Source organism: Phycodurus eques, chromosome 9 (assembly GCF_024500275.1).
Source record: "Phycodurus eques isolate BA_2022a chromosome 9, UOR_Pequ_1.1, whole genome shotgun sequence".
NCBI classification, from domain to species: domain Eukaryota; kingdom Metazoa; phylum Chordata; class Actinopteri; order Syngnathiformes; family Syngnathidae; genus Phycodurus; species Phycodurus eques.
Genome location: NC_084533.1, coordinates 25,093,122 through 25,120,576, shown reverse-complemented (window position 1 = coordinate 25,120,576; position 27,455 = coordinate 25,093,122). Strand labels below are relative to the sequence as shown.

General features: G+C 39.3%; 2 protein-coding genes across 2 annotated transcripts in view; one reads left to right on the top strand and one right to left on the bottom strand.

Annotated features, from left to right (window-relative positions):
- Positions 1-17,496, bottom strand: part of anxa5a (annexin A5a) — a 46,812-nt gene extending 29,316 nt beyond the window's left edge. Inside the window, exons 1-11 of the mRNA XM_061685835.1 lie at positions 17,480-17,496; positions 16,280-16,364; positions 14,100-14,194; positions 13,002-13,115; positions 11,063-11,153; positions 9,480-9,559; positions 8,720-8,770; positions 7,188-7,281; positions 6,851-6,946; positions 6,724-6,782; positions 5,740-5,862 (exon numbers count right to left, since the gene is read on the bottom strand). Of these exons, the coding sequence (XP_061541819.1) occupies positions 5,740-5,862; positions 6,724-6,782; positions 6,851-6,946; positions 7,188-7,281; positions 8,720-8,770; positions 9,480-9,559; positions 11,063-11,153; positions 13,002-13,115; positions 14,100-14,194; positions 16,280-16,364; positions 17,480-17,482 (891 nt within the window). The 5' untranslated portion in view covers positions 17,483-17,496. The remainder of the gene's footprint in view (positions 1-5,739; positions 5,863-6,723; positions 6,783-6,850; positions 6,947-7,187; positions 7,282-8,719; positions 8,771-9,479; positions 9,560-11,062; positions 11,154-13,001; positions 13,116-14,099; positions 14,195-16,279; positions 16,365-17,479) is intronic.
- On the top strand, positions 349-3,512 carry fgfbp1a (fibroblast growth factor binding protein 1a). The gene has a single exon (XM_061685845.1). The coding sequence runs from the start codon at positions 676-678 to the stop codon at positions 1,240-1,242; it is 567 nt and encodes a 188-aa protein (XP_061541829.1). The 5' UTR covers positions 349-675; the 3' UTR covers positions 1,243-3,512.
- Positions 17,497-27,455: the final 9,959 nt, after the last annotated feature.

The window sequence follows — 27,455 nt, the reverse complement described above, 5'->3', positions numbered from 1 at the left end:
GGTTTTGATATTAAAGAGTAACGGCAGATGGTCCTTTCCCTTATGATATGATTAATAAAACGTATGTAACACATAACTTCATTGAAAAAGTTCTATTGCAGCAAAAATGTGTGAGCGCGCGCTTGTGTGTGCGTGCGTGGAGGGCAGGGGAGGGCAAATTCCTCAAATTGCTGCAAACAGAAGCAAGGCAGCAAACAGGTTCACCTGGAAAATTTTAGCTTTGCTCGATTTCATTTTTTATTCTTATCAAGGTAAGTTAATTAGTTTTTGGGGAGTAGTTCTATTTTTGCAAAAGTAACTTTCATGTGTGAAATGTTGCAAATTGTTGTATTGCAATCCGTGATCCCAAGATGAGAGACATATTTAGTGTTCATTTGTTTGACTTTTTTCTTACTGTTTGCAATTGCTTCAATTGGCCTTGGGGTTGATTTAAAAAGTCTGCAGTCAGCCGAGCCCCATGACCATAGAAAAAGTCTTTCAATGGCATAAACGCAAACGCCTGTGTTACCTCTTCTTTGGAGGTTTAAAGAGGACCTTTAACCCGACTTTTGCGTGTGTGTGGCGACTCAACTTGCTTGATTGTTGCCACGGTAACTTGGAACTTGCTTGAAACTTAAAGGTAAAGATTTGAGACTTATTTACAACTTATGATTGGTCCTGCTACAGGTTGTGTTGATGGCTTTGGTCTCCAACATGGTCCTACTGCTTTTGCTGGTGTGCCTGTGCCAGCAGTTGGCGCCGGTGAGCAGTCACAGAAACCAGAAGAGTGACCGAAGAGCCGACAAGGACGCGCACAAGGGGGCGAAAAAGGCCTCCTCGCGGCTTTTTCGGGGCAGGGACAAGCGCGGGTGCAGCTGGGCCGCGTCGGGCGATGACCGTGACGTCACCCTGGTGGTCACCTGCCTCGAACGGGGGTCCGCCTTCGTCTGCCAGTACGCCGCCACGCCATCCTCGTGCGCCCGCTACGCCGCCGATTCCAAACTGTACTGGAAGCAAATGGGACGGGCGCTGAGGAGGCACGGGAGTTTGTGCCGGGAAGGCAGCGCGCCGGTCAGGGCGGCGCTGTGCAGGGGCGCACCCCCACAGGCTCGCTTCAGACTGAAGACCACGGAGACCCCGACCGCAACCTCGGTGAAGTCGTGTATCCCCGAGAACAGGAAGTTAGCCAGGGAGTACTGCAAAGAGGCCTGGTCCGATTTATGCACCTTTTTGTTCACTATGGTGCAAGGAGACGCATGCTGAGACAAAAATGAAAAATGATAGCGTCCCCGCCTACCTTCTGTTATTTGTTGGAAAGCTCACTTATTTTTGTGCTTTTTCTGAAATGCCACAAAATGGCGCCAAAGCCTTGTCCAATAGAAAAGTCGTCATAGGGCTTTGGTGCCAAGGAAGTACAGTGGTGCCTTAACTTAAGTGTGTCCCGACTTCAAGTTTGTTGAGATACGAGCCACAGCACGACTAATTTTATACTGTGACTTGCGAGTAAAAATTGGTGATTCGAGCGCTAGATATCTGCAAATTCAACTTGAGTGACTTCACAACACGCTGCTGTCTGGCCAGATAGTGAACAATTCTTCAGAAGAGGCTTCAAGTTGCAGTTTACCGTCATACTAAGAGAATTTCACATTGTGCATTGAAAACAATCAGTCAATGTTGCCTCTGGAAAGTCCAACAGCTTAATGCTAACACACAATGTAAAACGTCATAGACAGGCTAATTTATAGCACCGATAGTCGTGGACAGATCAAATAATCCTTGCTGGCATATATTCTTTATCCTCTGCAAAAAACAACTAATATTACTGCATCTTATTTAGTCAGCTGTGGGGTGTCAATTATTCACGGGGTTACTGTCCTATAGAAAACATCCGTGCTGTTTTTTTTTTTGTTTTTTTTTCCTGACTGTGGGTAGGTGTTCAAATACTTGGAATGCCAATGAGCTTGTGAATCAACCGACGTGTATGTGAAATTTAAAATCCGTTTCATGCGCAGGAAGTATAGAGGAGATTATAGAGTTAGCGTTCCAGTATGGTTCGGGTATTATAAAGGTTTTGCGTTGAGAATGAACTGAAGTAGCTGTGTTAAACATGACCCTGTCCCATCTTTTTTGGAACGTTTGCAGCCCTAAAATTCTAAGTTAACGATTATTTGCTCAAAACAATCAAGTTTACGATTGTATAGGATGACGTTAGGTCTGGACTTATTCAGGGTTTGTGTTAATGTTTGGGTTAGCATTTGGTGAGGAGTGGAGCTTTGGTCTTTTATCATGTAAACCAAGAGATTCAAAAAAAAATAATAATAATCTAGCTAGACGACACATAGACCGAGACAGTCAGGACATGCTGTGATGTGAGTCATCAAAACGACTTTTCTCCTCCTCTAATGACACAAAATTGCCCTCCTGGTGTCACACTAACATTTACTCTCGGAGGAAAGAACGCATCCAGTTTGCTTTCTCCGCACGTTGCTTTTGAACCTCGGAGGAGCAAATTAGTAGGGCGACGCTAAATAACTGCAGCGAGTGCTGCGCTAACCACAACATTAGATATTCATAATATATCTGACTGCTTTAAAATGTTATGAAAAGATACCAAAAGAACATCTAGCTATGTTGCTCTCTGGAGCAGCAACAACAAAATAACTAAAGAAGACCAACAACAAAACTACAGAATAAAATAAACCTGACGTGGCACATTAAAGTCTGGAATTGTGGAAAAACAAAGTACAAAAAAATTATTAATAAAACACAAAATTACAAAATAATAATAAAATTTAAAAAACAATAACACTACCGCTAACGAAAAAACAACAACAAAATACAACAGATGAAACTAATGAAATACACCCCCAATTCCAATGAAGTTGGGACTTTGTGTTAAACATAAATAAAAACAGAATACAATGATTTGCAAATCATGTTCAACCTATGTTTAATTGAATACACTACAAAGACAAGATATTTAATGTTCAAACTGATAAACTTTAGTTTTTTGGAAATAATCATGAACTTAGTATTTTATGGCTGCAACACAGGTGAACAGGGTCATTGGGAACAGGCGGGTGCCATGATTGGGTAGAAAAGGAGCTTCCCTGAATCGCTCAGTCATTCACAAGCAAAGATGGGGCGAGGTTCCCCTCTTTGGGAACAAGTGCGTGAGAAAAGAGTCCAACAGTTAAGGGGCAATGTTCCTCAATGTGCAATTGCAAGGAATTGAGGGATTTCATCATCTACGGTCCATAATATCATCGAAAGGTTCAGAGAATCTGGAGAAATCGCTGCATGTCAGCGGCAAGGCCGAAAAGCAACATTGAATGCCCGTGACCTTCGATCCATCAGGCGACGCTGCATCAAAAACCGACATCAATGTGTGAAGGATATCGCCACGTGGGCTCAGGAACACTTCAGAAAACCAATGTCAGTAAATACAGTTTGGCGCTACATGAAACTCTACTATGCAAAGCAAAAGCCATTTATCAACAACAGACAGAAACGCCGCCGGCTTCTCTGGGCCCGAGCTCATCTAAGAAGGACTGATGAAAAGTGGAAAAGTGTTCTGTGGTCCGACGAGTCCACATTTCAAATTGTTTTTGGAAATGGTGGACATCGTGTCCTCCGGGCCAAAGAGGAAAAGAACCGTCCGGACTGTTATGGACGCAAAGTTCAAAAGCCAGCATCTGTGATGGTATGGGGCTGTGTTAGTGCCAACGGCATGGGGAACTTACACATCTGTGAAGGCACCATTCATGCTGAAAGGTACATACAGGTTTTGGAGAAACATATGCTGCCATCCAAGCAACGTTTTTTTCATGGACGCCCCTGCTTTTTTCACCAAGACAATGCCAAACCACATTCTGCACATGTTACAACAGCGTGGCTTTGTAGTAAAAGAGTGCGGCTACTAGACTGGCCTGCCTGCAGTCCAGACCTGTCTCCCATTGAAAACGTGTGGCGCATTGTGAAGCGTAAAATACGACAACGGAGACCCCGGACTGTTGAACAGCTGAAGCTGTACATCAAGCAAGAATGGGAAAGAATTCCACCGACAAAGCTTCAACAATTAGTGTCCTGTCGCAGCTTTTATGGAACGTGTCGCAGCCATAAAATTCTAAGTTAATGATTATTTTCGAAAAACAATAAGGTTTATCAGTTTGAACATTATATATCTTGTCTTTGTAGTGTATTCAATTAAATAGAGTTTGAACATGATTTCCAAATCAATGTATTCAGTTTTTATTTATGTTTAACGCAATATCCAAACTTTATTGGAATTGGGGTTGTAACAAACACCCCAAAGAAGTTATAAAAAAGTCAGCAAAATAATCATATCAACAAAACAACAGACGAGGTGGCTATTTTACCAGCTAGCTACTGTATGTTGCTAGCGATCTAATTATTGTCACATTACAGTAATTTCGTTTAACTTTTACAAGCCCCTTCTGGCTTTAAATTCTTTAAATCGCTTTTCTTTGAAGCCAAAAAACTTGAGTTGCTCCGGAGCGGATTTACAGGCGGGCCCAACCGCTCGTCTCCTCTGATTGGCCAATTGGTCACCAGGCCGACTGTGGGGCCACAAACAGATTACACACTGCGATGAAAGCCTGTGTGTGCGTGAGAGTGTTTGTGTACTTTTTAAAGCGCTTTTTGGGCCTCTAAGCACCTAACAAAGAACAGCGCACCGTGGTGAAACAGCACAAAGGTCATTGTTAGCATTAGCACATAGCATGACATGCATGGATACTGTGCCTGCTAACCTTTTGCTGACTCATATATATATAAATTAGGAAATTGTAATATTAAATACTATTATATAGATAATATTAGAACTGCGCAACATTACAAGAAGGAAATAGGAATTTTGCAAGGAAAAAAAATCCAAGACAAACTTTAAATTTTAAGAGGGCAAAATAATCGTTAGTTGTTAACAGTAATATTTACATTTATCTATTATAATATTAGTACATGAAAATAATTGTAACATTTACCTGAAAAAGTCACAATTTTACCAGAATAAAATTTATTTTAAGATGTTGACACGCAAGGCAATCGCACGAACGGAATCAATCACAACAACAACAGGGGCGATGGTGACATGACAATCGCCGGCGTTGCGGCGAGGAGGAGGTCGTCTTAGAGGCGCGGCGTCAATTTTTGGGGCCGCAAAGGTAAAGCAAACACTTCTGGTAGGCACCTGACGTATCCTCCTACACACACACACACATTTTACTTTGAACGAGGTGTTGTGTTTCTGATGAGAGCAATTCAATGATCAAAATGCAATTTTACTCCAAATTGTCTCATCCTGACAAAAAAAAAGTTAGTTTTTGGTCTAACTGAGGCTCGAAACCCTATCCTGGAAGCCGTCCCCTTATCGTGGTGGAGGGGTTTGTGTGTCCCCATGATCCTAGGAGCTAAGTTGTGAGGTCGAGAAGTTCCGACTAGATATAGTCTGACTCGCCTCCACACCCTAACTATGACTTGAAATCTTACTTTGAAACCCTAACCCTTGTTTGAAACCATAAATGAGTTTTGAAACCCTAACCATGACTTAAAACACACATTTGAAAGCTTAATCCTTGTTTAAAACCCTAACCTTATTTGAAGACCTAAACCTTGTTGTGATCCCTACCCCTGGCTTGACACCTTCGTTTCAAACCCTAACCCTGTCTTGAAGCCCTACTCTGTGAAACAACAGGATGTTGTCAGTGCTCCGTGTTTTGCCGCCGCCGCGTACGTACGTACTTGTACGGCATCGTGGAGCGAGGCGCCGTACCGGTCCTTGAAGCACGCGGCGATGTCTAGCATGTCCTCCTCGCTCCTGGACACCGCGATCCTCATCAGGGTGTCGTCGTCCGTCCCTGCGCGCTGTAAAAGAAATAATTATAATAATTAAATACATTTAAAAAAAACACATTCCACAGGTGCAGTAAATAAAGCCAACATCAAATAGCCGGTAAAACTGACGTGGATGCTTACACTGGCTTCTATCTTACCGTACCCTCATTTGAAACCAAAACAAAGGCCGAAAACCCTACTTTCAAACTTTAACCCTGTTTTGAGACCCTAACCTTTGCTTGAAACCCAAATGAAAACCCTGAACAGGCTTGAAACCTTAAACCTGGCTTGATATTATTATAATTTGAAACCCTATCCTTTGATGAAAACACCAATTCGAAACCGTAGCCCTTGTTTGAAACCATAATGCTCTCCTGAAACGCTATTGTGAGAGCATAACGTCGAAACCCTCATCTAAAACTCCAACCCTAGTTTTAAACCCAACCTTTAAAACGCAGCATTGTTAAAATGTAATACTTATCGTATCATTGAGCATTGACTTGAGGCAATCGGCCATTTTGTTCTTTGCTAATATGTGAACTCGAGTAGAAATAGGCAATGTGAAGAATTCACACGAACGTCAGCGCATGCACACAGCGCACAATATTTCTTAGAAAAAACGAATAAAATCCGGATACTTCACGTTTTAAGCATGGATACCAGCAAATCGGTGATGAGTATTATACTTGGGTAGAAGGGAATTCATGATTTTGGGGGTCATATTATACTTCAAGAACATATGAGATGCGAGAAATTAAGGTGTGTCAGAAATGAATTCGGCCGAATCCCTTTTTGTCTCTCGGCTAACCGTAGCGTCGGAACATGTTCTCCAATTAATCGCTTTGCGGTACAATTACGGGAAAACAACAACCGACATAACGTAATACGCACCCTCATTGATTTGTACAGCGACTCAGCAAAAAAAGACGGAAGGCGCCGGGTGCATTTCACTGTGGATGTACAGAAATGATTTAGTCAATAACAAAAACGTCATGAATAATAATCCAAAATGTCGTACCGACGGCTAGCAGCAAATTCTCCAGATTCCCTGTGGTCTCGCCTTCAATGCTGTCCTCGATGTCGGAAGCGCACAACTTTCTGTACGCAGCGAACACTGCGCACACAAACGCGCTTTTGTAAACAGATTATTCTTAACACATCGAACAATGTATATGAAAATACACACGATAAAATAGTCACCATTTTGTGTTTGCTGGACAAAATATTAATAATATGTAATATATAGAGAGTAATCCAGTTGGATGATGTACAGCTCATAAATTGACCGTTGCAATAACATAATCTAGTTATAAATGATGAAATCGACTTATCCCATCCATGAAGCGTACTCTTACCTTTACGGAGATGTTCTGCACTCCTGTTTCCAAGAATGTTGATGAATTTCTCCTCATCTGTTCCGAACTTGCCCACGCCCGCCGCATACAAGTCCTGCGGTCACGGTAAATGGACTTGATTATGACTTTTGAGTTATTAATGCCCGAGCAGCAGCTGGTGCGATGGCCCCGTCGGAATTGCTTTTCATTAGTATTCTTTCTACGTATGAATCTCCTTTTTCTGAGTCCTCAGCGTGCCAGTAAACTCATCGATTTTTGCAAGCGTGTGTGTATCCGTGTGAAAATGGAATTTAAGGGTTCGCAACGCGACCATCCAAAATTCACTCAGTAGCGCCCCCTGGAAAGTTAGAGAGAGAAAAGAAATCAGCCCCCAAAAACAGTTTCACCAATCGACATGGAAGTGGGGCTATCGTAGCAGAGTGCACAAAAAAGTCTCACGGACCCATGCCCGAAATTGAAAAGGAAGGCGAAAGGGAAGTTCAAAGCAACCATTGTGTGCCAATGTCAAAGCTTTGATGATCAGGAAGTCGTCCATTTTGGTTTGAAGCAAACATTTTGGGCAAATTCCAGGACTCGTACTTTGGCGGACTCCTACTATTACTATTACTACTTTTCCTTCGGTTAAATTTGCAGCTGCTAGCCAGGGTTGGACTTACCATGAGGCAAACAGATGCAGTTGCCTAGGACCTTGAGATTTGCAGGGTCCCCCAAATGTCTCATAGAAGCTGATTTAAAGTGATTATTATTGTTTTATTCTTAACTCGCACACTTAATACACGGAATAAAATGCTTAATCTAGCATCATTTCAAGTGCTACCCCTCCCTTCCCATGCAATGGACTATTCCGTTTTCTTATCACGGCTGTGCAGACAGATTCAGGAAGAGGGTAAAAAGAAAAAAAAATGTTGGAGTGTTCTGAGGGAAATGAAGCAGCGTGGAGCAAAGAAGGGGAGAGGGAAACTGTTTTTTTTTTTCCTCAACCTTTTTCACGGTGTGCATAACCGACAACATTAAGAGTCAGTCACTCTTTGCCGTCAAAATAGGAAACTGTTAAATGCTGATTAATGTTATCAATGACAGTGAAAGTGTTGCCATGATTCACTTGTTAGAAGATAATAATCCTCAAAGAAGATTTTTTTTTTTTTTTTTTTTAGGACTCAGGATATATAAGAATTTTCTCCAATTCACACTTTGTAGTGGATGATACATTTCAAATCTTTGCAAACCACAGATGAGGAGGAGGGCCCCGTGATTTGTTTTACCTTGTGCCCCAAAGTGACTCAATAGGCCCCTGCTGGTAAGCAACCACCTCGTCGTTAAGCAAGCGCAAATGTCGTATTTACTCATTTACATTTAGTTTTTCCTCACCATTCCCCGGGGCGAAAAAAGACAATTTCCACACAAGAACAACATTTCTCAGGAGGCCGTGTTTTTACGCGGCTGCCAGCGACACCTGATCCGAAAGCTGCCTCTATGTGTGTGTGTGTGTGTACATGTGTGGAATAGATAATAATAAATGATTTGCTTCCTACCTTGGCATCTTTCTCGATGTTTGCCTCGTTGACTCCCTGCTCCCTGCCTCCCTTCTCGGCGCAATCACAGAAAGACGGACAAAAAAAAAATACCAACAAGTGTCACAAAAATAAAGTTGTACAGTTAAGATAATAATAATAATTGTATTGTTTTACCCAGAAAAAAAATGTTCCAGAATTACAATTGCATTTTTTTAAATTTTCATTTAATTGTAATTGTTAGATTTATTAGATTGTATGGCATATAATTTTGATTAAACTGTAGTACAATTTAATTTTATGTACTCGTTATATGCAGTATTGTCAAAAAATATATGAAAAGATATTGCACTTTATTGCGATTAATATGAATCAATGACATTATTAATATTACAACTTTCTTCTCCGCATAACATCACAACTTCATTGTTATAATATTGAAACTTTTTTTCTTGATATAGTACAAGTCATTTATGTTATGACTCTTATTTTAATGGCTTTATGCGCTATGTTACAAATTGATTTGCATAATCTTACAACTAACTGAAATATTACCATGCTATAATTTAATGAGAAAAACATTATCATTATCATAATCTTTTGTGGAGAAAGTTGCAACTTGAATTATTGTCATTTGTTTTTTTTGGTGTGTTTTTTTAATCTGTGCAAAATGCCTTTTTTCCCCCCTTATATTACGACTTTACTAAAGTAAATGCACAAGCGTATGAATAAAAATATATTTGAACTTTCTTCTCCTTGTAACGTTCCAAATGGAGTTCACCTGCAGGAGGATGACCAGCAGCCTCTGGTAGTAACCTGAGGTGTCGCTGCAAATGTCTTTCTCCAGCTTGTTTCCAAACTCTGCAAGATATGACATACCCACATTATTCTTTTAGAATATTACCACTTTAATCTTGTGATATTACAACTTTTTTTTCTAGTAATTGTTTCTCCATTTTTTTCTCCTCCATTTTTCCTTTTCAGTGTGGCCATTAATACTCATACTTCAAAGAACAATTACACTGACTATTAATTTATTGTAACTTTACTAATATATTATTATAAATGTTTGACCTTTATTTCTGGTAAAATTTCAGACTTTTTTATTTTTTTTTTTTTAACATGATAGATTTTTTTCAAATTTGTTGTCATAGCATTAAACACAGAACTCTATTCACGAATTTCTCGTGTATAATGCGCAACCCCAAACTTGACCTCAAAATTCTGGAAAACCCTTCTACCCATTTATAATGCATTTTTACAATGCATGATTTTGCTTCTACCCATATGATCAAAACATGATGTATTATCTGTATTTTGTTAGTTTTTTTCAAAGAATTATTCTGACGTTAAGCACTTTATTTGAACACATAATACTTTCTTTTAATTTACTTGCTCTTATTTTGGAATTCACAGCCCTACTTCTATTTAGTAAATGAGAAAACACACAGTTGTGCTCATATGTTTGATTACCCAGGCAGAATTTGTAAGATGTGTACAATTATTTAAAGAAAACCTGAAGGACCAGGCGAAACGTATTTAATTTTATTTTAATGGGATTCAAATTAAACTGTTAAGTATTTTAGAAAAGCATTATCATGAAACAAAACCTAACCATAAAGAAATGAATGATGGTTGTTGTTCAGTCATCAGTCGTATTTATAAAAAAAAAAATAAAAAAACATATTTCACAAATTCTGCCTGGGTATGTAAACTTACGAGCACAATTGTACATATATGCAGTCATACGTACCCCTGTCATATTGGAATGAAAGTGTAGGCTACACCTTTTTCATAACCTCGAGGTGGCGGTGGGATATTGGAATGAAAGTGTACAGCTTTTTCATGACCTCTAGATGGCGGCATACTTTTATAAAATGTGAAAGTCTTTTTCATTTTCTCCTATAGCTATGTATAATGCACACTTATGTATAATGAACACTATTGACTTTTGACAATTCTTTGGGGAAAGAAATGTGCATTATACACAAGAAATTATGGTAGTCCATTTCCCCACAAGCAGTGAGAGTTCATCATGTGAATTTATTCTCAACATAATTTTTTTTTTTTTTATTTATTTATTTTTTTTTTTAAATGAGCCGTATTTTACTTTCACATGTACAATATGCCTGAAAGAGTATCGTAGAAAATGCCTCGATCAATAAATCATTTTAACTGCACTGACGAGGCGTTCTAATTACCAAATTTCATTCGCAGTTACATGGATCAATGCACTTACTCATGATCATAACTGCAGTTTGACGAGTCTTTTTTTTTCGCCCGTGGGAGTGTTAGTTTATGTGGTAACGGCCGAATAATTCACCGCTAACGGCGATAAAAGCATGTGCTAATCCATCAGCTGACCTTGCTTGTAGACCATATCGACGTCTCGAAGGCGCGGTCCACTCCTGGAGGCCAAGATCTCAATCAGCACGTCGTCATCAGTCCCGACACCCTGCAGTGCACCCCAACAGAATCATCAAGAAGCTACCCGCGTGGTTTTTATGGCGCCAGACTGATTAGAACAAAAAACTAAGAAACAAATGCATTTCCCGTTTCTATTTTTCTTGTCTGATGCGAGCGAGCCGAGTTGCCATGGCGACCCAGCGGAACACCCTCAATTCCATCTTTTTTTGCGTTCAATTAACTCGCTTCACACTGGTCTGTCTCAATGGGGGTCGCACAAAGCCTTTTGTTAGGATGTCATTTTGCTGCTTGACGAGCAGTAGGGATGCATATCTGCATAGAAAGTATTTAAAGGAGAAGATAGAGTAGTTTGTGCTGGGGAGTCATGAATTACATGTAACGATGATATCATTAGAATATGTGTAATTAAATTACACTTGCCTTGGGAAATTTCCATAATTACAATTTTAGTTATGTCTGAAAAATCGCCACAAAAGTTCAGATTTTTCTTTTTTTTTTTCTTTTTTTCTTTTTTTTTTTTTTTTCTTTCATGACTTCCTCCTTCTCAAGCCAATGTTTGTGACTGGCTCTCTAGGGTTATGTGCCATTTTTGCTGTAGTCTCAGACCCATGGCAAACAGGTCCTAGGTGAGGGACCAGACAAAGCACGGCTAAAAGACCCCTATGATGAAAACTATTAATGGATCTAGGTTTCCTTTGCCCAGACTCGGGTCACCGGGGCCTCCCTCTGGAGCCAGGCCTGGAGGTGGGGCTCGAAGGCGAGCGCCTGGTGGCCGGGCCTGCGCCCGTGGGGGCCGGCAAGTCACAGCCAGAAAGTATAACGTGGGCCCCCCTTCCCATGGGCTCACCACCTGTGGGAGGGGCCATAGGGATCGGGTGCAGTGTGAGCTGGACGGTGGCCGAAGCCAGGGACCTTGGCGATTCGATCCCCGCCTACAGAAGCTGGCTCTGGGTACGTAGAATGTCACCTCTCTGGCAGGGAAGGAGCCCGAGCTGGTGTGTGAGGTCGAGAAGTTCCGACTAGATATAGTCGGACTCGCCTCCACACACAGCTTGGGCTCTGGTACTAGTCCTCTCGAGAGGGTTTTTTTGAGCAAACAAATAATCGAAAACCAACTCTTGATCTAATACTTTAATACTTGGCCCAGATAAATGTGTGACTCGTATTTTATTAGCTTTAACTTAACTATTTTTATACGTTGGGAGCTTTTAAGGACGAATATGAAAGGCAAAATGCTGAAGGGAAACTCGATGATGTCAAATGAACAAACGATGAATCGAAAAACAACTCTTGACATCGCACTTCAACAATTGAAGTCGGTAAAATCGTTTGACTCCTTTCACATGGGAGATATTATGTCTAGTCATTTTAAATATTGGGTATCTTTTTGTGACGAATAAAAAGGCAAAATGATGTACGGAAATATCTATGATCTCAAACGAAAAACAAACACCTAGCTCCAATCGAAACAATCGTAAAAACAACTCTTGACCAAATGTTTCAACGCCTGGCAGAGGGAAATATGCAACCCGTTTTGCATGCTAATATTTTTATTCCCTTTAATTCATCAGTTTCAGAATATTGGAGGTTTTTCATGGTAGGTAAATATGCAACTTTTTGACATGTGAGCTTTAATTAATTAATTATTTTTTTCTGAATGTTGAGAGATTTTCCGGGAAAGAAAAATCCCAGCTGGAGAAATACAATTTTCATGGCACCTGGGGATTGCTATGTTGTGATGTATCAAGTCCTCGATTCATTTATTTTTTGGTCGGCATTTTGGCTCCTCGAGCACTATCTCTTCGCAATTGGCAATTTTTTTTTTTTTTTTTTTTTAGCTGAAAGTGGAATTGATGACTAAAGTCTCGGGCGTTACCTTGATGGCCTTGTGCAGCAGCGTGGCATCGTACAAGACGGGCGGAGTCATCAAGGCCACGACGAGACGCTCGAACAGACCTCCCAGCTCCGACTTGAGAGCGCCGACCAGATCCTGCCGGAGCGTAACGATTAATGATGTCCGCTCGCCGTAATAATTGCATTTGTATCGAACTGCGTTGTGTTTCATTCGGAACGTCAGGAAATTAGAGAAGGAAAACAAATGAGGTCTTCATCCGTCGCCCGGGCAACGTGAGATATTGAAATAATGGTAGCTTAGTGACCAAATCCAAATCATTCTTTTTCATGCGCGCACAAAATCAAAAAGATTAAATGCAACTGAATTATACTTAACAAATGTACTGTACTGGATTAAGAAAACCAAAATAACATTATGCACAGTTTTGAATATTTCATTCAGTGGTTCTTAAGAGCCTAAATTCTAATATTTGTTTTATGAAATTGTACTCCAACAGCTTATTGTCTATTAAGTGTGTGTTGTTTTTTTTTTCTTGTTCATTTTGACTAGGAATGATGAATTTCACGCTTGAGTCACCTTTTTGTACGTAATTGAATCAACCATAAAATTCAACCACTTCAGTTATTTTTTGTGTTCAGGAAGTCAATTTCTAGAATTTGACACATGCCGATATTTGGACTAAATTTTAACATTTTTCCATCCAATCACGAACGACATAAGTAAGAGTTAGGGATAGTAAGTGTTTGTAGTAAGTTTGCTTATGTGCCTGACATTTCTTAGACGCTATCGTTCACATACGGATACCAAAAGGTTAACTGCTGAGCCCATTTTGAACTCTGTTGCTAACCAAAACAGCAGCCCTACAGATGCAAGCAAGTAAATAGCGACGATCTCGTCTCAATTTACACACAAATGGACTTAGTGTGAACTCTGGACCCGTTTCGTTGAACACAAAGCTATTATTCTGTTTTACGAATGGCAACAGGTGGATACACGGGTTTATCGGATCTTCTGCCATCTAGTGGAAGAGTATTTAATTGATCTGCCATTCAAAAAATGTATAACTAAAGGCCCGCCCCCCAATAGGCGCTGATGCAAACGGGCCTTCAGTTGCCTCACCTTTCCGTAGGCCGTTTTGTACGCCGCTTTTATTTGCTGCCGCTGATCGTTGCTGCGCGCCGCCAGCAGCATAAGGACCACGTCTTCATCTGTGCCTGTAAGACAAACGACTCATGGGGTATAAGACGAAGAAGAAGGGGCTCAAGGTCAGAGAGGAGAACAGGCAAAGTAGATGATCCAATAATACATAACTCGTGAAAGTCGGAGAGGCAGGCGAGAATGCGACAGGGGTCAACGTAAAAGAATCGAGGCTCATCCCGAGCTAAAGAGCTAATGTGAGGTTGCGTTATTGGAAAAGGCTCAAGTCTAAGTGCTCATCAATACCATTGATCAGCACAAATGAATGAACAAAACAAAATGATGTTTGGGTGTCGTGGCTTTGTGCGATCAAAACAGTTTCAGCCAACCTTTATTGAGCCAGGGGCCCGTATTAGAAAACTCTTACGACACACGGCCACACAAAAAATGTCACGAAAAAGTATACACCGCTATCCTGAAATAATGGTGATCACATCTCAATTTAAATTTACTTACTAAGTGTGAAATCTGGGCCCGTTTTTGTTCCTGCAAACATGTCGTGGTCCAAAAACTATTTTATTATTTTATAATTATTATTTATTTTATTCTCCCATTAAGTGCAAAATTAAACAACTTCCATAATTTCTGGTGTATAATGCGCAACCGCACGGTAACCAAGTGGTTAGAGCGTCAGCCTCACAGTTCTGAGGACCGGGGTTCAATCCACGTCCCCGCCTGTGTGGAGTTTGCATGTTCTCCCCGGGCCTGCGTGGGTTTTCTCCGGGCACTCCGGTTTCCTCCCACATCCCAAAAACATGCATTAATTGGAGACTCTAAATTGCCCGTAGGCATGACTGTGAGTGCGAATGGTTGTTTGTTTCTATGTGCCCTGCGATTGGCTGGCAACCAGTTCAGGGTGTACCCCGCCTCCTGCCCGATGATAGCTGGGAAAGGCTCCAGCACGCCCGCGACCCTATTGAGGAGAAGCAGCTCAGAAAATGGATGGATGGATAATGCGCAACCCCAAAGTTGACCTCAAAATTCTGGAAAACCCTTCTACCTATGTATAATGCATTTTTACAATGCATGATTTTGCTTCTACCCATATACAAATTCCTTGTGTGTTTTGGACATACTTGGCAAATAAAGATGATTCTGATTCTGATGATCAAAACATGAAGTATTATCTGTATTGTTAGTTTTTTCAAATTATTCTGCACTTTATTTGAACACCTAATACTTTCTTTTTATGTACTTGCTCTTATTTTGAAATTCCCAGCCCTACTTTAATTTAGTAAATGTGCAAACATAGTTGTGCTCATATGTTTGCTTACCCAAGCAAAATTTGTAAGATGGGTAAAATTATTTAAAGAAAACATGAAGGGCCAGGTGAAACACATTTTATTTTATTTTAATGAGATTCAAATTAAACTGTCAAGCATTTCAGAAAAGCAATGTCATTAAACAAAACATAACCATAAAGAAATTAATGATGGTTGTTTTTCAGTCATCAGTTGTATATAAAAAAAAAAAAATTAAAAAAAAAAATTTCACAAATTCTGCCAGGGTATGTAAACTTATGAGCACAACTGTACAGATACGCAGTCATACGTGGCGGTGGCATATTAGACTGACTAGATGGTATTCATAAAATGTGAAAGTTTTTTTCCCAGTTTCCTCTATACCTATGTATAATGCGCATTATTGACTTGACAATTTTTGGGGGGAAACTTTTTGCATTATACACGAGAAATTACAGTAAGTAAATCTTTTGTTACCTTCCTATTTCTGAAAATGAGTCTGCAATGATGCATTCTGAATTTTGCCAAATTTGGCCTTTAGCAAAACATTTTGTGGGTGGGGCATCCTTACTTATGAGTAAGCAGTAATATAGCTTCATACATAAAAAAAAAATTCTAAGCATACTTTATTGCAGTCTGCTGACAGCTGCGGCGCGCTAATGCTAAAACTAGCCGAGCACTAAATGGGAAAAGCAATTTGATGACCGCTTTTCAGACAATATTGTTCAAATATTTACACAGAGGGATTTGTCCGGGCATTTCAAACACACGCAAACTTCTGCTTGTTTGAGAATGCAAGTAAAACACATGGGGAATGAATACTAATGTTAAGAATGGCGGCAAAGCCAGTTGAGCACTTGCCGAGTCCTTTCATGGCTCGGTGGAGGATCTCTGCGTCGTGTTTGGCGTCGAAGTTAACAAAAGGTCGGACGCTGCCTCGGTACGCCTGCGGGGAGGAAATGAATGTAATGATGGATTTTTAAAATTGCCTTTTTTGCAATTCATTATAATGTTAGTTCTTTCTCCATTTGGCCTAAAAAATGCTAACATGCTATCAGTTGCTATGCTAACATATTTCTATAGTAATTTACACACCTAATATGAAAAATTATACAGTACCTGTAATTGTTTTATATATAATAATTATTTTAATTTCTTATATATAAAAATCATTTGAAAAATACACATTGTAGAGTACCAAAAAGTGAATTATTATTATTGTTATTATTATTACTACTACTACTAGTATTGTTAGGGTTATTATTATTATCTGTGGTATCTTATTGTGTTTTATGTATTAGCTATTCTATCTGCCGAAGCAAGTGTAAACACAAAGGTGCGTTTAAAGGTGCTAGATAAATACATCATCATTATTATTATTAGTAGTAGTATATTATTACATATACACATCAACCTTTTTTAATAAAAAACTGAATTTTACATTTATTTTACAAATAAATGAAAAAATTAATTATTATTCCTGTATTACTGTTTCTTTTGTCTTCTGTAATACAAACTTTGAATAAAAAAAACATGTATAACCTTTTTTGTAATTCATTATAAACGTGTAACGCGTATCACTTTAAAGCCTTTTTTTTTTTTTTTACATAAGGGACGTTTTAATAAGCCGGGTGGTTCAACTTCTTAAATTTGTATTTATTTTTTTTTTTTTTACTTAAAAAAAGGTGTACATTTAATTACACCTGCTATTATTATAAGAAAAGCATTGTGCTCATCACACAGACGTGTTGCCATGACAACATGATTTATTTTATTTTCATCAAAGATGTCAGCTGAAGCGTTTTTTGTTTTGTTTTTTTTTAATCGAGAACAATGAGACGATGAATGAATACGCTTTCGGTAGCGAGCGCTCGTCAGGTGCGCGGGCAGGAAGGGGTAATAATAAGCTCATTTAGTGTATTATCTGCACTTCAAGGGAAGCCATTGACCTTTTCTCCCTTCATTACATCCGGCGACCCGTGTGAAGAGACATCTATTTTTTGCTGATTGAAAACCTTACACCAGAGAGAATTTTTTTTTTTTATACAAGGAGGGACTCACCATGTTCGCTTCTGATAAATGGACAAAGCTGCAAAAGACAAGATATCATTCATTTGGATCACTAGCTGCTTTTCACAAAGGCACTATGATAGCTAAAATGCTAACATGCTACCATTTGCCGTGCTAAAATCTAGCATATCAAACACCTCATATGGTTGTGTCAAGCACTATACCTAAAATCGAGGAAGATAAAATTCTAACCTTCTACCAATTGCTTCAGAGGACAAAACGATAACATGCTACCAGTTGGTTGTAAAAAAAATTTTTAGGTATGGCAAGTACTGTATAAAAGCCTGACAAGGAAGTAAAATTACATTAATACATTACAATTACAAAAAAAAACATTCTTGCAGTCGGTACACTAACATCAAATGTGGTTATGTCTAACTACCAATTTGAAAGCCTAACAAGAAAGATGAAATGCAAACGTGTTGTGCTCACATTTGGCTATGTAATGTGGCAATGTCAAGTACCATGTTGAAAAGCTCATGAGAAGGATAACATGCTGTCATGCTACCAATTTGGATGTTATAATCTAACAATATACCAGTTGCTACTAGGAGTTGTACCAGTTGGTACACCAACATTGAGCATGCTACTCAAAACAGAGTGTGGTTCTGACAAGTGTGATACCAAAAGCCTAGTAAGGAGGACAAAATGCTAACATGCTAACAGTTGCTGCAATAAGACAAAATGCTAAAATACTACCAAAAAAAACACATTTAGGTATGTCAAGCATCCTACTACACAGTATTAAAAGCCTTGCAAAGACGAAAAAAGACTAACACGCTACCAGTTGCTCTGCTTACATCGAGCATATCACATGCCTAAAGCGGTTGTGTCAAATCCTATTTTCAAAACCTAAATAGGAGGATAAAATGTTAACAAGCTACCAGTTTCTATGCTAATATCTAGCATATAAAATGCCCGATATGGTGTCAAGTACCGTATTATGAGTCTAATGAGGATGAAATGCGAACATGTTACCCGTTTCCATGCCAACATCTAGCATATCAAATGCCTAATGTGATTCTGTCAAGTGCAATATCGAAAACCTAACCAAAATGCATGCTAACATGCTCAAATGCTTCTATTTGGTACGCTAACATCTATCATATCAAACACTTAATTTGGTCCTGTAAAAATACTACGTTGAAAGCCAAACAAGGTAGAAAATATGCAAATAAGCTACCAGTTTCTATGCTATTATGAAACATATGCTTAATGCGGCTGTAATGTCTAGTACTCCTTCAAATATATGGATAAAATGCTAACATGCTACCAGCTGGTATGCTGACATCTCGCTTATCAAATGCTGGTCGTACTACACTGAAACCTGAGCAAGTAGGATGAAAGGCTAACATGCTATCAGTTGCTACGCTAACGTCTATCAGCTCAAACTGCGAGTGTGGTTGTGGGTTGTGGTCTTCGATTGAGAGGACATTGTGAGGTCTTACCAGAAGTGGCGCGTCCTCTCTGGGTCAGGGTGTTCAGCAAGTGGCGTACGAGCAGCGTGTCGAGTTAACAAAGCGAACCCGAAGCCGGTCCGCCTGAGGTGTCATCTTCCTCTGCAGGTTTCCATGACCTCACGGGGATCGCCGCCATTGTATCACATTTTGTTAAATTAGTAAGTGAACCACCCCCCGCCCCCCAACGCAGGAACGACATTTTAGACCAGGTCTACGGCTTTCTGAGACAATTGGCATACAGTCGATATATTACATTACAACCAGAAGTGGCAAAAGTACTCAGACTCTATACTCAGAGTGGATATAAAAAGTCTCCACACCCCCGTTCCAATGACAAGTTTTTGTGATATTTAAAAAAAAAATGAGACCAAGATGAATCATTTCAAAAGCCTACTAGAACAGCTGCAATTTATCAGGGGTTAATCAGAGGAGACTAAAATAAATAATTGCAGAACTTTTTTCAACCAGTGAGATAATGTGGTTGCACAAGTGTGCACACCCTCTTATAACTATATGGCTTTTTGTGCTAGTAGTAGTAACCAATCACATTCAAACTCATGTTAAATGGGAGTCAGTCATGAAGACAATAAAGTTGTCACTTTTTTTTTTTTTTTTTTTTTAGGAAAAATCATCAAGAGAAAAAAACTATTGTAACATGACATTTTTTTCCACCTAAAAACATGGGCGTATACAGACAAATTGAAACAAAAGTAAAATTACAAAGTTTTTTTTTAAATATGAGAGAAATAAATACAGAACAAGAACTAGTTTACAACTTTATCCTTGCCGTATCCTAAAAAGAAATTGGAAAAAATAATATGAGAATAAAGTAAAAATATTTCAAATAGATTGAAATCTTAAATTAAGCTTTTTGTATTCATGTTACACTGTGACTCATTTCCATGTAATAGAGCCACTTTGAAAATGTTTAATTACCAAAAAAAGTTTACAAAATATTATAAAGAAATATCTCTCTAAAATTAAGGTAATTTATTTCTTTGTCAAAATATTGTAACGTTATGGGAATACATTCAAATAACTATTAATATTTTTTTAATTACAAATTCTTGATCTTACAGGAGAAAAAGTTAATATTCTTTATTTTTTATTCCATGTGACAAAATATTGCCAAAAAAATAATTCTTAGTATAGCAAAACGAAATGGAAAGTCCGCTCGGATTAGGGTTGGACTATTTTGCGTGTCATCCATCTGTCGTCGTCATTTGTTTAATTGATATGCGTTTGTATCTCTTTGAGCACGGGTTGGTCTTGTCTTGCGTCTCAATTGCTTAAGTGCGTTGCAAAGACGACTGCGTTTTTAGGTTTGGTCTCGTAGGAGTGAACCTGGTAGGTATTACCACACACACACACACACACACACACACACCTCGCATATCAGTGCACCTTAATTAAAGCGAACTGTGACTAGCATCTGCTCATGCAGGCGAGCGTGCAGCCAATTTCCTCCAAGACCAAGTAAACAAGACAACTGGGCAGCTAATAACGCCAAGATCAGAATGAGCGGAGATCCAAGAGAGATCTTTTGTGGTTCAGACCGTGATGCTCCATTGTAATTTCATGTAGCTATTCATACAATTATCACCGGGTGGCTTCACTTCACATTAAAATGAGACGGAGAAATACAAGCCACGCTATCGTATGGTCATCTTTATTGTTGTGAATCATCCGATAAAGTTACCAAGTCCAAATTATATTTTTTTAAAAATAAAGGGGGGGGGGAATGTCATGACAATAAAGCCAAAGTAATGTTGTGAAAAGATTTGTTTGTAATATTATAAAGGGGGGTAAAAGGTCCTGTACTTAAAGTCTTGTACCTGTAATACAATCTTTTTCTGGGGCTAAATTACATTACAGGTTAATGTAGAAATATTACGAAATATTATGCTGAAAAAAAAAAAGGAGTTAGTATTGAGGCTTAGTTGTGGTATTTCCGAGCCACAGACGTATTCACGCTTGAGCCCGTTGAGTGACCGACTTGCAGTAAATTCTGTCCTCCATCCTCAGGCCTCCTGAGCCTCATCTTCTCGCGACTAGATTCATTTTTTTTTTTTGTAGTCTATCCATCCATCCATCCATTTTCTGAGCCGCTTCTCCTCACTAGGGTGGCGGGCGTGCTGGAGCCTATCCCAGCTATCATCGGGCAGCAGGCGGGGTACACCCTGAACTGGTTGCCAGCCAATCGCAGGGCACATAGAAACAAACAACCATTCGCAATCACATTCACACCTACGGGCAATTTAGAGTCTCCAATTAATCCATTTAGGAGTTGTCAATTAACCTACCATGCATGTTTTCGGGATGTGGGAGGAAACCGGAGTCCCCGGAGAAAACCCACGCAGGCACGGGAAGAACATGCAAACTCCACACAGGCGGGGCCGGGGATTGAACCCCGGTCCTCAGAACTGTGAGGCAGACGTGCTAACTAGTCCGACCACCGAATTTTGAGGTCAAATTTGGTGTGTGCGCATTATACACGAGAAATTACTATATATATATATATATATATATATATATATATATATATATATATATATATATATAATTCCAATGAAGTTGGGATGTGTTCATCATAAATAAAAACTGAATACAATGATTTGCAAATCTTGTCTTTGTAGTGTATTCAGCTAAATATAGGTCGAAAAATAATTTGCAAATCATTGTATTCTGTTTTTATTTATGTTTAACACAACGTCCCAACTTCATTGGAATTGGGATTGTATATATATATCAGTGTGTGTGTGTGATGTGTGTGTGTAAAATACTGAATGTACAAAAGTCATACCAATTTGACCTGTAATACAATAGGATGGTTAAATATAAGTCGTTTTCCCCACTTTTTTCCTCAAAAAAAATAAAATAAATTCATGTCATAATCATATTTAAATTTTTCTCTTTTATATTTTCTTCTCCTTTTTTTTTAGTATTTCCATTGTGTTTGTTGTGTGTTTTTTTTAACTAACAACAAATGTTAATGGCTTAATGTGACCGACTGTTCGTTTTATTAACCAACAATAGAATCACAAAATGCATGTTCTATATAAAAATAAATAAATAATAATACATTTTAAAAAACATTAAAAAAGAAGAGAAGAGGAAAAAATATGGCTGGAAAAAGTTTTCGACCACTTCCAGATGTCCAAGGGGAAACACTGTGGTCATCGTCAAGCTTTTTTTTTTTTAACAATAATTATAATAATAATAATAATGAGGAGAACATAGCTGCAATCAGGCAGAACACAGCATGTAGATGTCCTTTTAGGGCAAGTCCATCACATTTGTTATTTTCCTTCCATCAGTCCACGAGGAGAATCCGTTCACAGCACATGCCGGAGCTCCTGATCCGAGGCGGCGGCGGCGTTGGAAGTGTTGCCGGGGAGCTGTCGGAAGGATCTGGCCAGCTGCAGCGTGGCTTTGCCCACCGAGTGGCGCAGCTGCTTGATGAGCATCCACAGCAGCAGCATGATGAGCCCCAGCAGCCCCAGCAGCATCGCCAGGTACACGCTCACGTTCCATCCCCAGTCCAGCTGCAGGGGCAGCGTCGTGGACGCCAGGAGGAATTTACGGGGGGCCGGCATGGAGGCGAGACACACGCCCTCCCTAAAAAGAAGGAAAAAAATACAAACTTCTCAGGGATTGCGCGCAGAGGACATTCCGACAGGTACCCGAGCGCTAGGTGATGAAATTCCCGTCCGTCTCCATGATTGAAATGGACGTTCCCTATTTTTTTTCCCCCTGCAGCTGTGTCCCCCTCCTTGTGCTCCCGTCTCACTCTGCCTGACAAGTTAGGTAAGGAAGGAAGGAAGCAAGGAGGAGGAGGAGGAGGCACAGGCACGTCACTGGAACCCTGAAAAAGATCACAGCAAAATGTTTGTTATTTTTCCATCATTCATCCTCAGTTCACATGCAAAGACAATGATGGTAAAAGTCAAAATTGTATCTTCATTTTGGGGGTCAAATGCACATTTGAAGTTGTACAACTTTGGGGTTCGGCAACATACAATGCGAGACTCTTTGACTTTTATTTTTATTTTTTAAAACATTTTGCACTTGTATGACTGTCCAATTATTAACTGCCGTGGATGTTCAACTAATCGTTCACTGCCAGTAACGTATATATTAGTAGAGTATGTTTCGCCCAGCCTGTCTGTGAAATTCAGGTTTGTAAACCACTGCAATGACTAACATACAGCGGTAGATGGTGGCATTGCATCGCTTTGCATTTGAGATCAGCGCAGCTTTTGAGCCGAAGATAAATAAGCCGGGGTATACTGTATATTTCGGCTTGGCACGTCAATTATGAGGGACAGAGGTGCCAACACATTGGACGTCGGACAAGTTTAGGCACCTGACACTTGAACAGAGTATGTATGGTATAAAGTGTGTGTCGCAATCGTGAGAAAAGATGACACGGTTCGTTGAATAGATGACAAATTGCATGTAAAAAAAAGAACCCGCTGACAATGAGTCAGCGTCGCTCACGGTGTGTTTCTTAGTTGTGTATCGATAAATAAATTACTATTTTGCCATCAAAAGCCGTCTTGAGTCTTTATTTTGTTGTTTTTATAGTGTTGAGGTGTTACAACAACAAAAGTATGAACGTCAAAGTCATTGTTCTGTGTGACGTTTCTTTTCAGAAAAAGCTAACAGTCTCCGCTTTCAATCAACGTTCTATTACTGATGACTAAAGAACAGAAAAAGCTAGATTATTTTTTTTTGCTTTTGTTTTTTTAAATTTTATTTTATTTACAACCCCAATTCCAATGAAGTTGGGACGTTGTGTTAAACAAATAAAAACAGAATACAATGATTTGCAAATCATGCTCAACCTATATTGAATTGAATACACTACAAAGACAAGATATTTAATGTTCAAACTGACTTTATTGTTTTTAGCAAATAATTATTAATTTTATGGCTGCAACACGTTCCAAAAAAGCTGCGACAGGTGGCAAAAAAGACTGAGAAAGTGGAGGAATGCTCATCAAACAGCTGTTTGGAACATCCCACAGGTGAACAGGCTCATTGGGAACAGGTGGGTGCCATGATTGGGTAGAAAAGGAGCTTCCCTGAATTGCTCAGTCATTCACAAGCAAACATGGGGCGAGGTTCACCTCTTTGTGAACAAGTGCGTGAGAAAAGAGTCCAACAGTTAAGGGGCAATGTTCCTCAATGTGCAATTGCAAGGAATTGAGGGATTTCATCATCTACGGTCCATAATATCATCAAAAGGTTCAGAGAATCTGGAGAAATCACTGCATGTCAGCGGCAAGGCCGAAAACCAACATTGAATGCCCGTGACCTTCGATCCCTCAGGCGGCACTGCATCAAAAACCGACATCAATGTGTAAAGGATATCACCGCGTGGGCTCAGGAACACTTCAGAAAACCAATGTCAGTAAATACAGTTCGGCGCGACATCCGTAAGTGCAACTTAAAACTGTGCAAAGCAAAAGCCATTTATCAACAACACCCAGAAAGGCCGCCGGCTTCTCTGGGCCCGAGCTCATCTAAGATGGACTGATGCAAAGTGGAAAAGTGTTCTGTGGTCCGACAAGTCCACAGTTCAAATTGTTTTTGGAAATTGTGGGCGTCGTGTCCTCCGGGCCAAAGAGGAAAAGAACCATCCGGACTGTTATGGACGCAAAGTTCAAAAGCCAGCATCTGTGATGGTATGGGGCTGTGTTAGTGCCAATGGCATGGGTAACTTACACATCTGTGAAGGCATATGCTGCCATCCAAGCAACGTCTTTTTCATGGACGCCCCTGCTTATTTCAGCAAGACAATGCCAAACCACATTCTGCACGTGTTACAACAGCGTGGCTTCGTAGTAAAAGAGTGCGGGTACTAGACTGGCCTGCCTCCAGTCCAGACCTGTCTCCCATTGAAAACGTGTGGCGCATTATGAAGCGTAAAATACGACAACGGAGACCCCGGACTGCTGAACAGCCGAAGCTGTACATCTAGCAAGAATGGGAACTAATTCCACCTACAAAGCTTCAACAATGAGTGAACTCAGTTCGCAAACATTTATTGAATGTTGTTAAAAGAAAAGGTGATGTAACACAGTGGTAAACATGACCCTGTCCCAGCTTTTTTGGAACGTGTTGCAGCCATAAAATTCCAAGTTAATGATTATTTGCTAAAAACAATAAAGTTGATCAGTTTGAACATTAAATATCTTGTCTTTGTAGTGTAATTATATATAGGTTGAACATGATTTGCAAATCATTGGATTCTGTTTTTATTTATGTTTAACACAATGTCCCAACTTCATTGGAATTGGGGTTGTATTTATTTATTTATTTTCTGGTGAAAGAAGTGTCTAGTCTTTCTTTTGTTGTCACAGAACACAATACTCAATACAATAGTTAAAATGCTTGAAAAGAGCCGTCAATATGGGGAACTGCTTTGAAAATGGCTGGCAGTGAATGAGTTTAGAATGTTAAAAAAAAAATGCTTTTTCAAGCATGAACTTTACAATCTCATCAAGAAGTTTATTTTTATTTTTTTAAATACACCTCGAGAGTCACATGGTACTTTGGCGTTCCAACCACCATCACAAGACCTCAGTTCAGTGAGCAGTTAAATTTTTCTGTGGATGTTATTTTGACTCGAGGTAGACTGTTTTGTTGTTTTCACGCTTTACAGCCCTTTTAATAGTTTCTAGTGTCGTCACAGTTACCGTGAAAAGGTAATTTGATTACTGATCATTCCTTTACAAAATAACTTCCTGATTACTTAATTACAATTACAAGTTACCATACTTTATTAATTACATTCAGCAACTACAAAAGGCACATCAATCAGGAAACGTGACCAAATACAACTTGAAGGTGAACGGAACAATAATACAAGTCCTACGAACAAAATTGTATTAGTTTTTTTTCTTTTTAAACTTATGCTGACAGTTATGGATATGGAAAATGCGCTTTCATTTGGTCAAATTCAAGCACAAAATTCAGAATGCTATCAAAATTCTCAAGAAAATATGCCTCTAAAGTCGTGCCAAAACTTCTGAGTCCCAACCGCGTCCAGAGACTTCAGTTCAGAGTTCAAAATTCTCAGGTAAATAAAAAAAGGCTAACAAACCCCCAAACTTATTTACATTTATTATGTAATTTAGTTACATTCATGGTAGCCTTTAGAGTCACAAAATTTTGAGGTTTGTTAGCATAACAATGAGCAAGCGTTTGTCTTTGGTGAGGTGGACTGTTTTGTGGTTCCTGGACATTTTCCAGTTCGTTTTACGCTCGACAAAAAAACAAGTCACACACAAAATTCACAATTCCACCTCAAAATTTGGGGAAAATTCCGGCTCCTGATCATGCAATACTTTGACGTTTTAACCGTCTACACAGTAGGCCTCAGTCCAATCAAAAGAAGTGTAGGGTTTTATAGGTCAAATCCATGGGAATTTCATCCCAAAAGCTTATTCTTGCCCGATAGGAGAGAACGTAGAAATGGGGACGTGCATCTCTAACAGCACAGAAAATGAGTCACAGATCTGCCGCTTATTGGAAATAAGAGATGCAATAACAGAACACAATTGTGTTACATTCACGGTAGCCTTTGAAAAAAAAAAAAAGAAAAAAAAAAAAAAAGGAATAAATCCAAAGAGTTTGTATTGTTGCGCAGGTGTTCTCTAACGAGACCTTCCTGTGCACAAGGTTCTTCGGCTTTACGTTAGTCATTTTTTCCTCTCTGCAGTCCCAATCTAATAAATAGATCGGTGATGTGTTGTCAAATGTACATTTCATGTTTTGTCATCACTGGTTCTTACTAATTGGGTTTCAAAACCAATCTCTTTAAACAGTCTTTTGAAACCCTAAATTCCCCTTTGAACACCAATTTGAAAAATTTTTTTTTTTTTTTGAGGGGTTCAACCTAATCTGCAGCAGACTGCAGTATTCCCTCCCAGACTTGATTTTTGAAGGATTCAACCATATGGCCGACTGCATAGCTTTAGCAATACTGCATTACAGTTTTGATTGGGACTCAGTTTTAGACTTCATTAGGAATTCAAGACTGCACAACCCCTTACATTTCTGGAGACTGCAATTATGCAGATTAGTTTTGATTTGAAGTATTCTGACAATGCACCCCAGCGCATAGCGTTGTCCACAAACTGCATTTATGGCTTTTGAATTGAGCGATTTAAGCAACTACGCAAATAACGTCGACGCTTCATCTGGAGCCTGCACTTGTTTGATTTGAGAGCTTCACAGTAGATAAAACTGGAAGTTGACATCAACAATTGCCTCCCCGTCATATTTATGAAGCTGTACTAAAGGAACAAAATGTTACTAAAACAGTTTAACAGCCCAGTTAAGTTTTAAAAAGGAGCATTACCTTCTCCAAATGAGTCTAAAGACACCACTCTTACAGTTTTCAACTTTCTTGGGTCTCTAGATGGATTTAAAGCGATCCTTTGCTGCCCCCCTGTGGTTAAAACAGAATTTGTAGGCCATACATGAGCTTTAAAGTG

What these genes read in the sequence shown, in the direction of transcription:
- fgfbp1a (XM_061685845.1), top strand. Translation starts at nt 676, where the DNA reads ATGGCTTTGGTCTCCAACATGGTCCTACTGCTTTTGCTGGTGTGCCTG.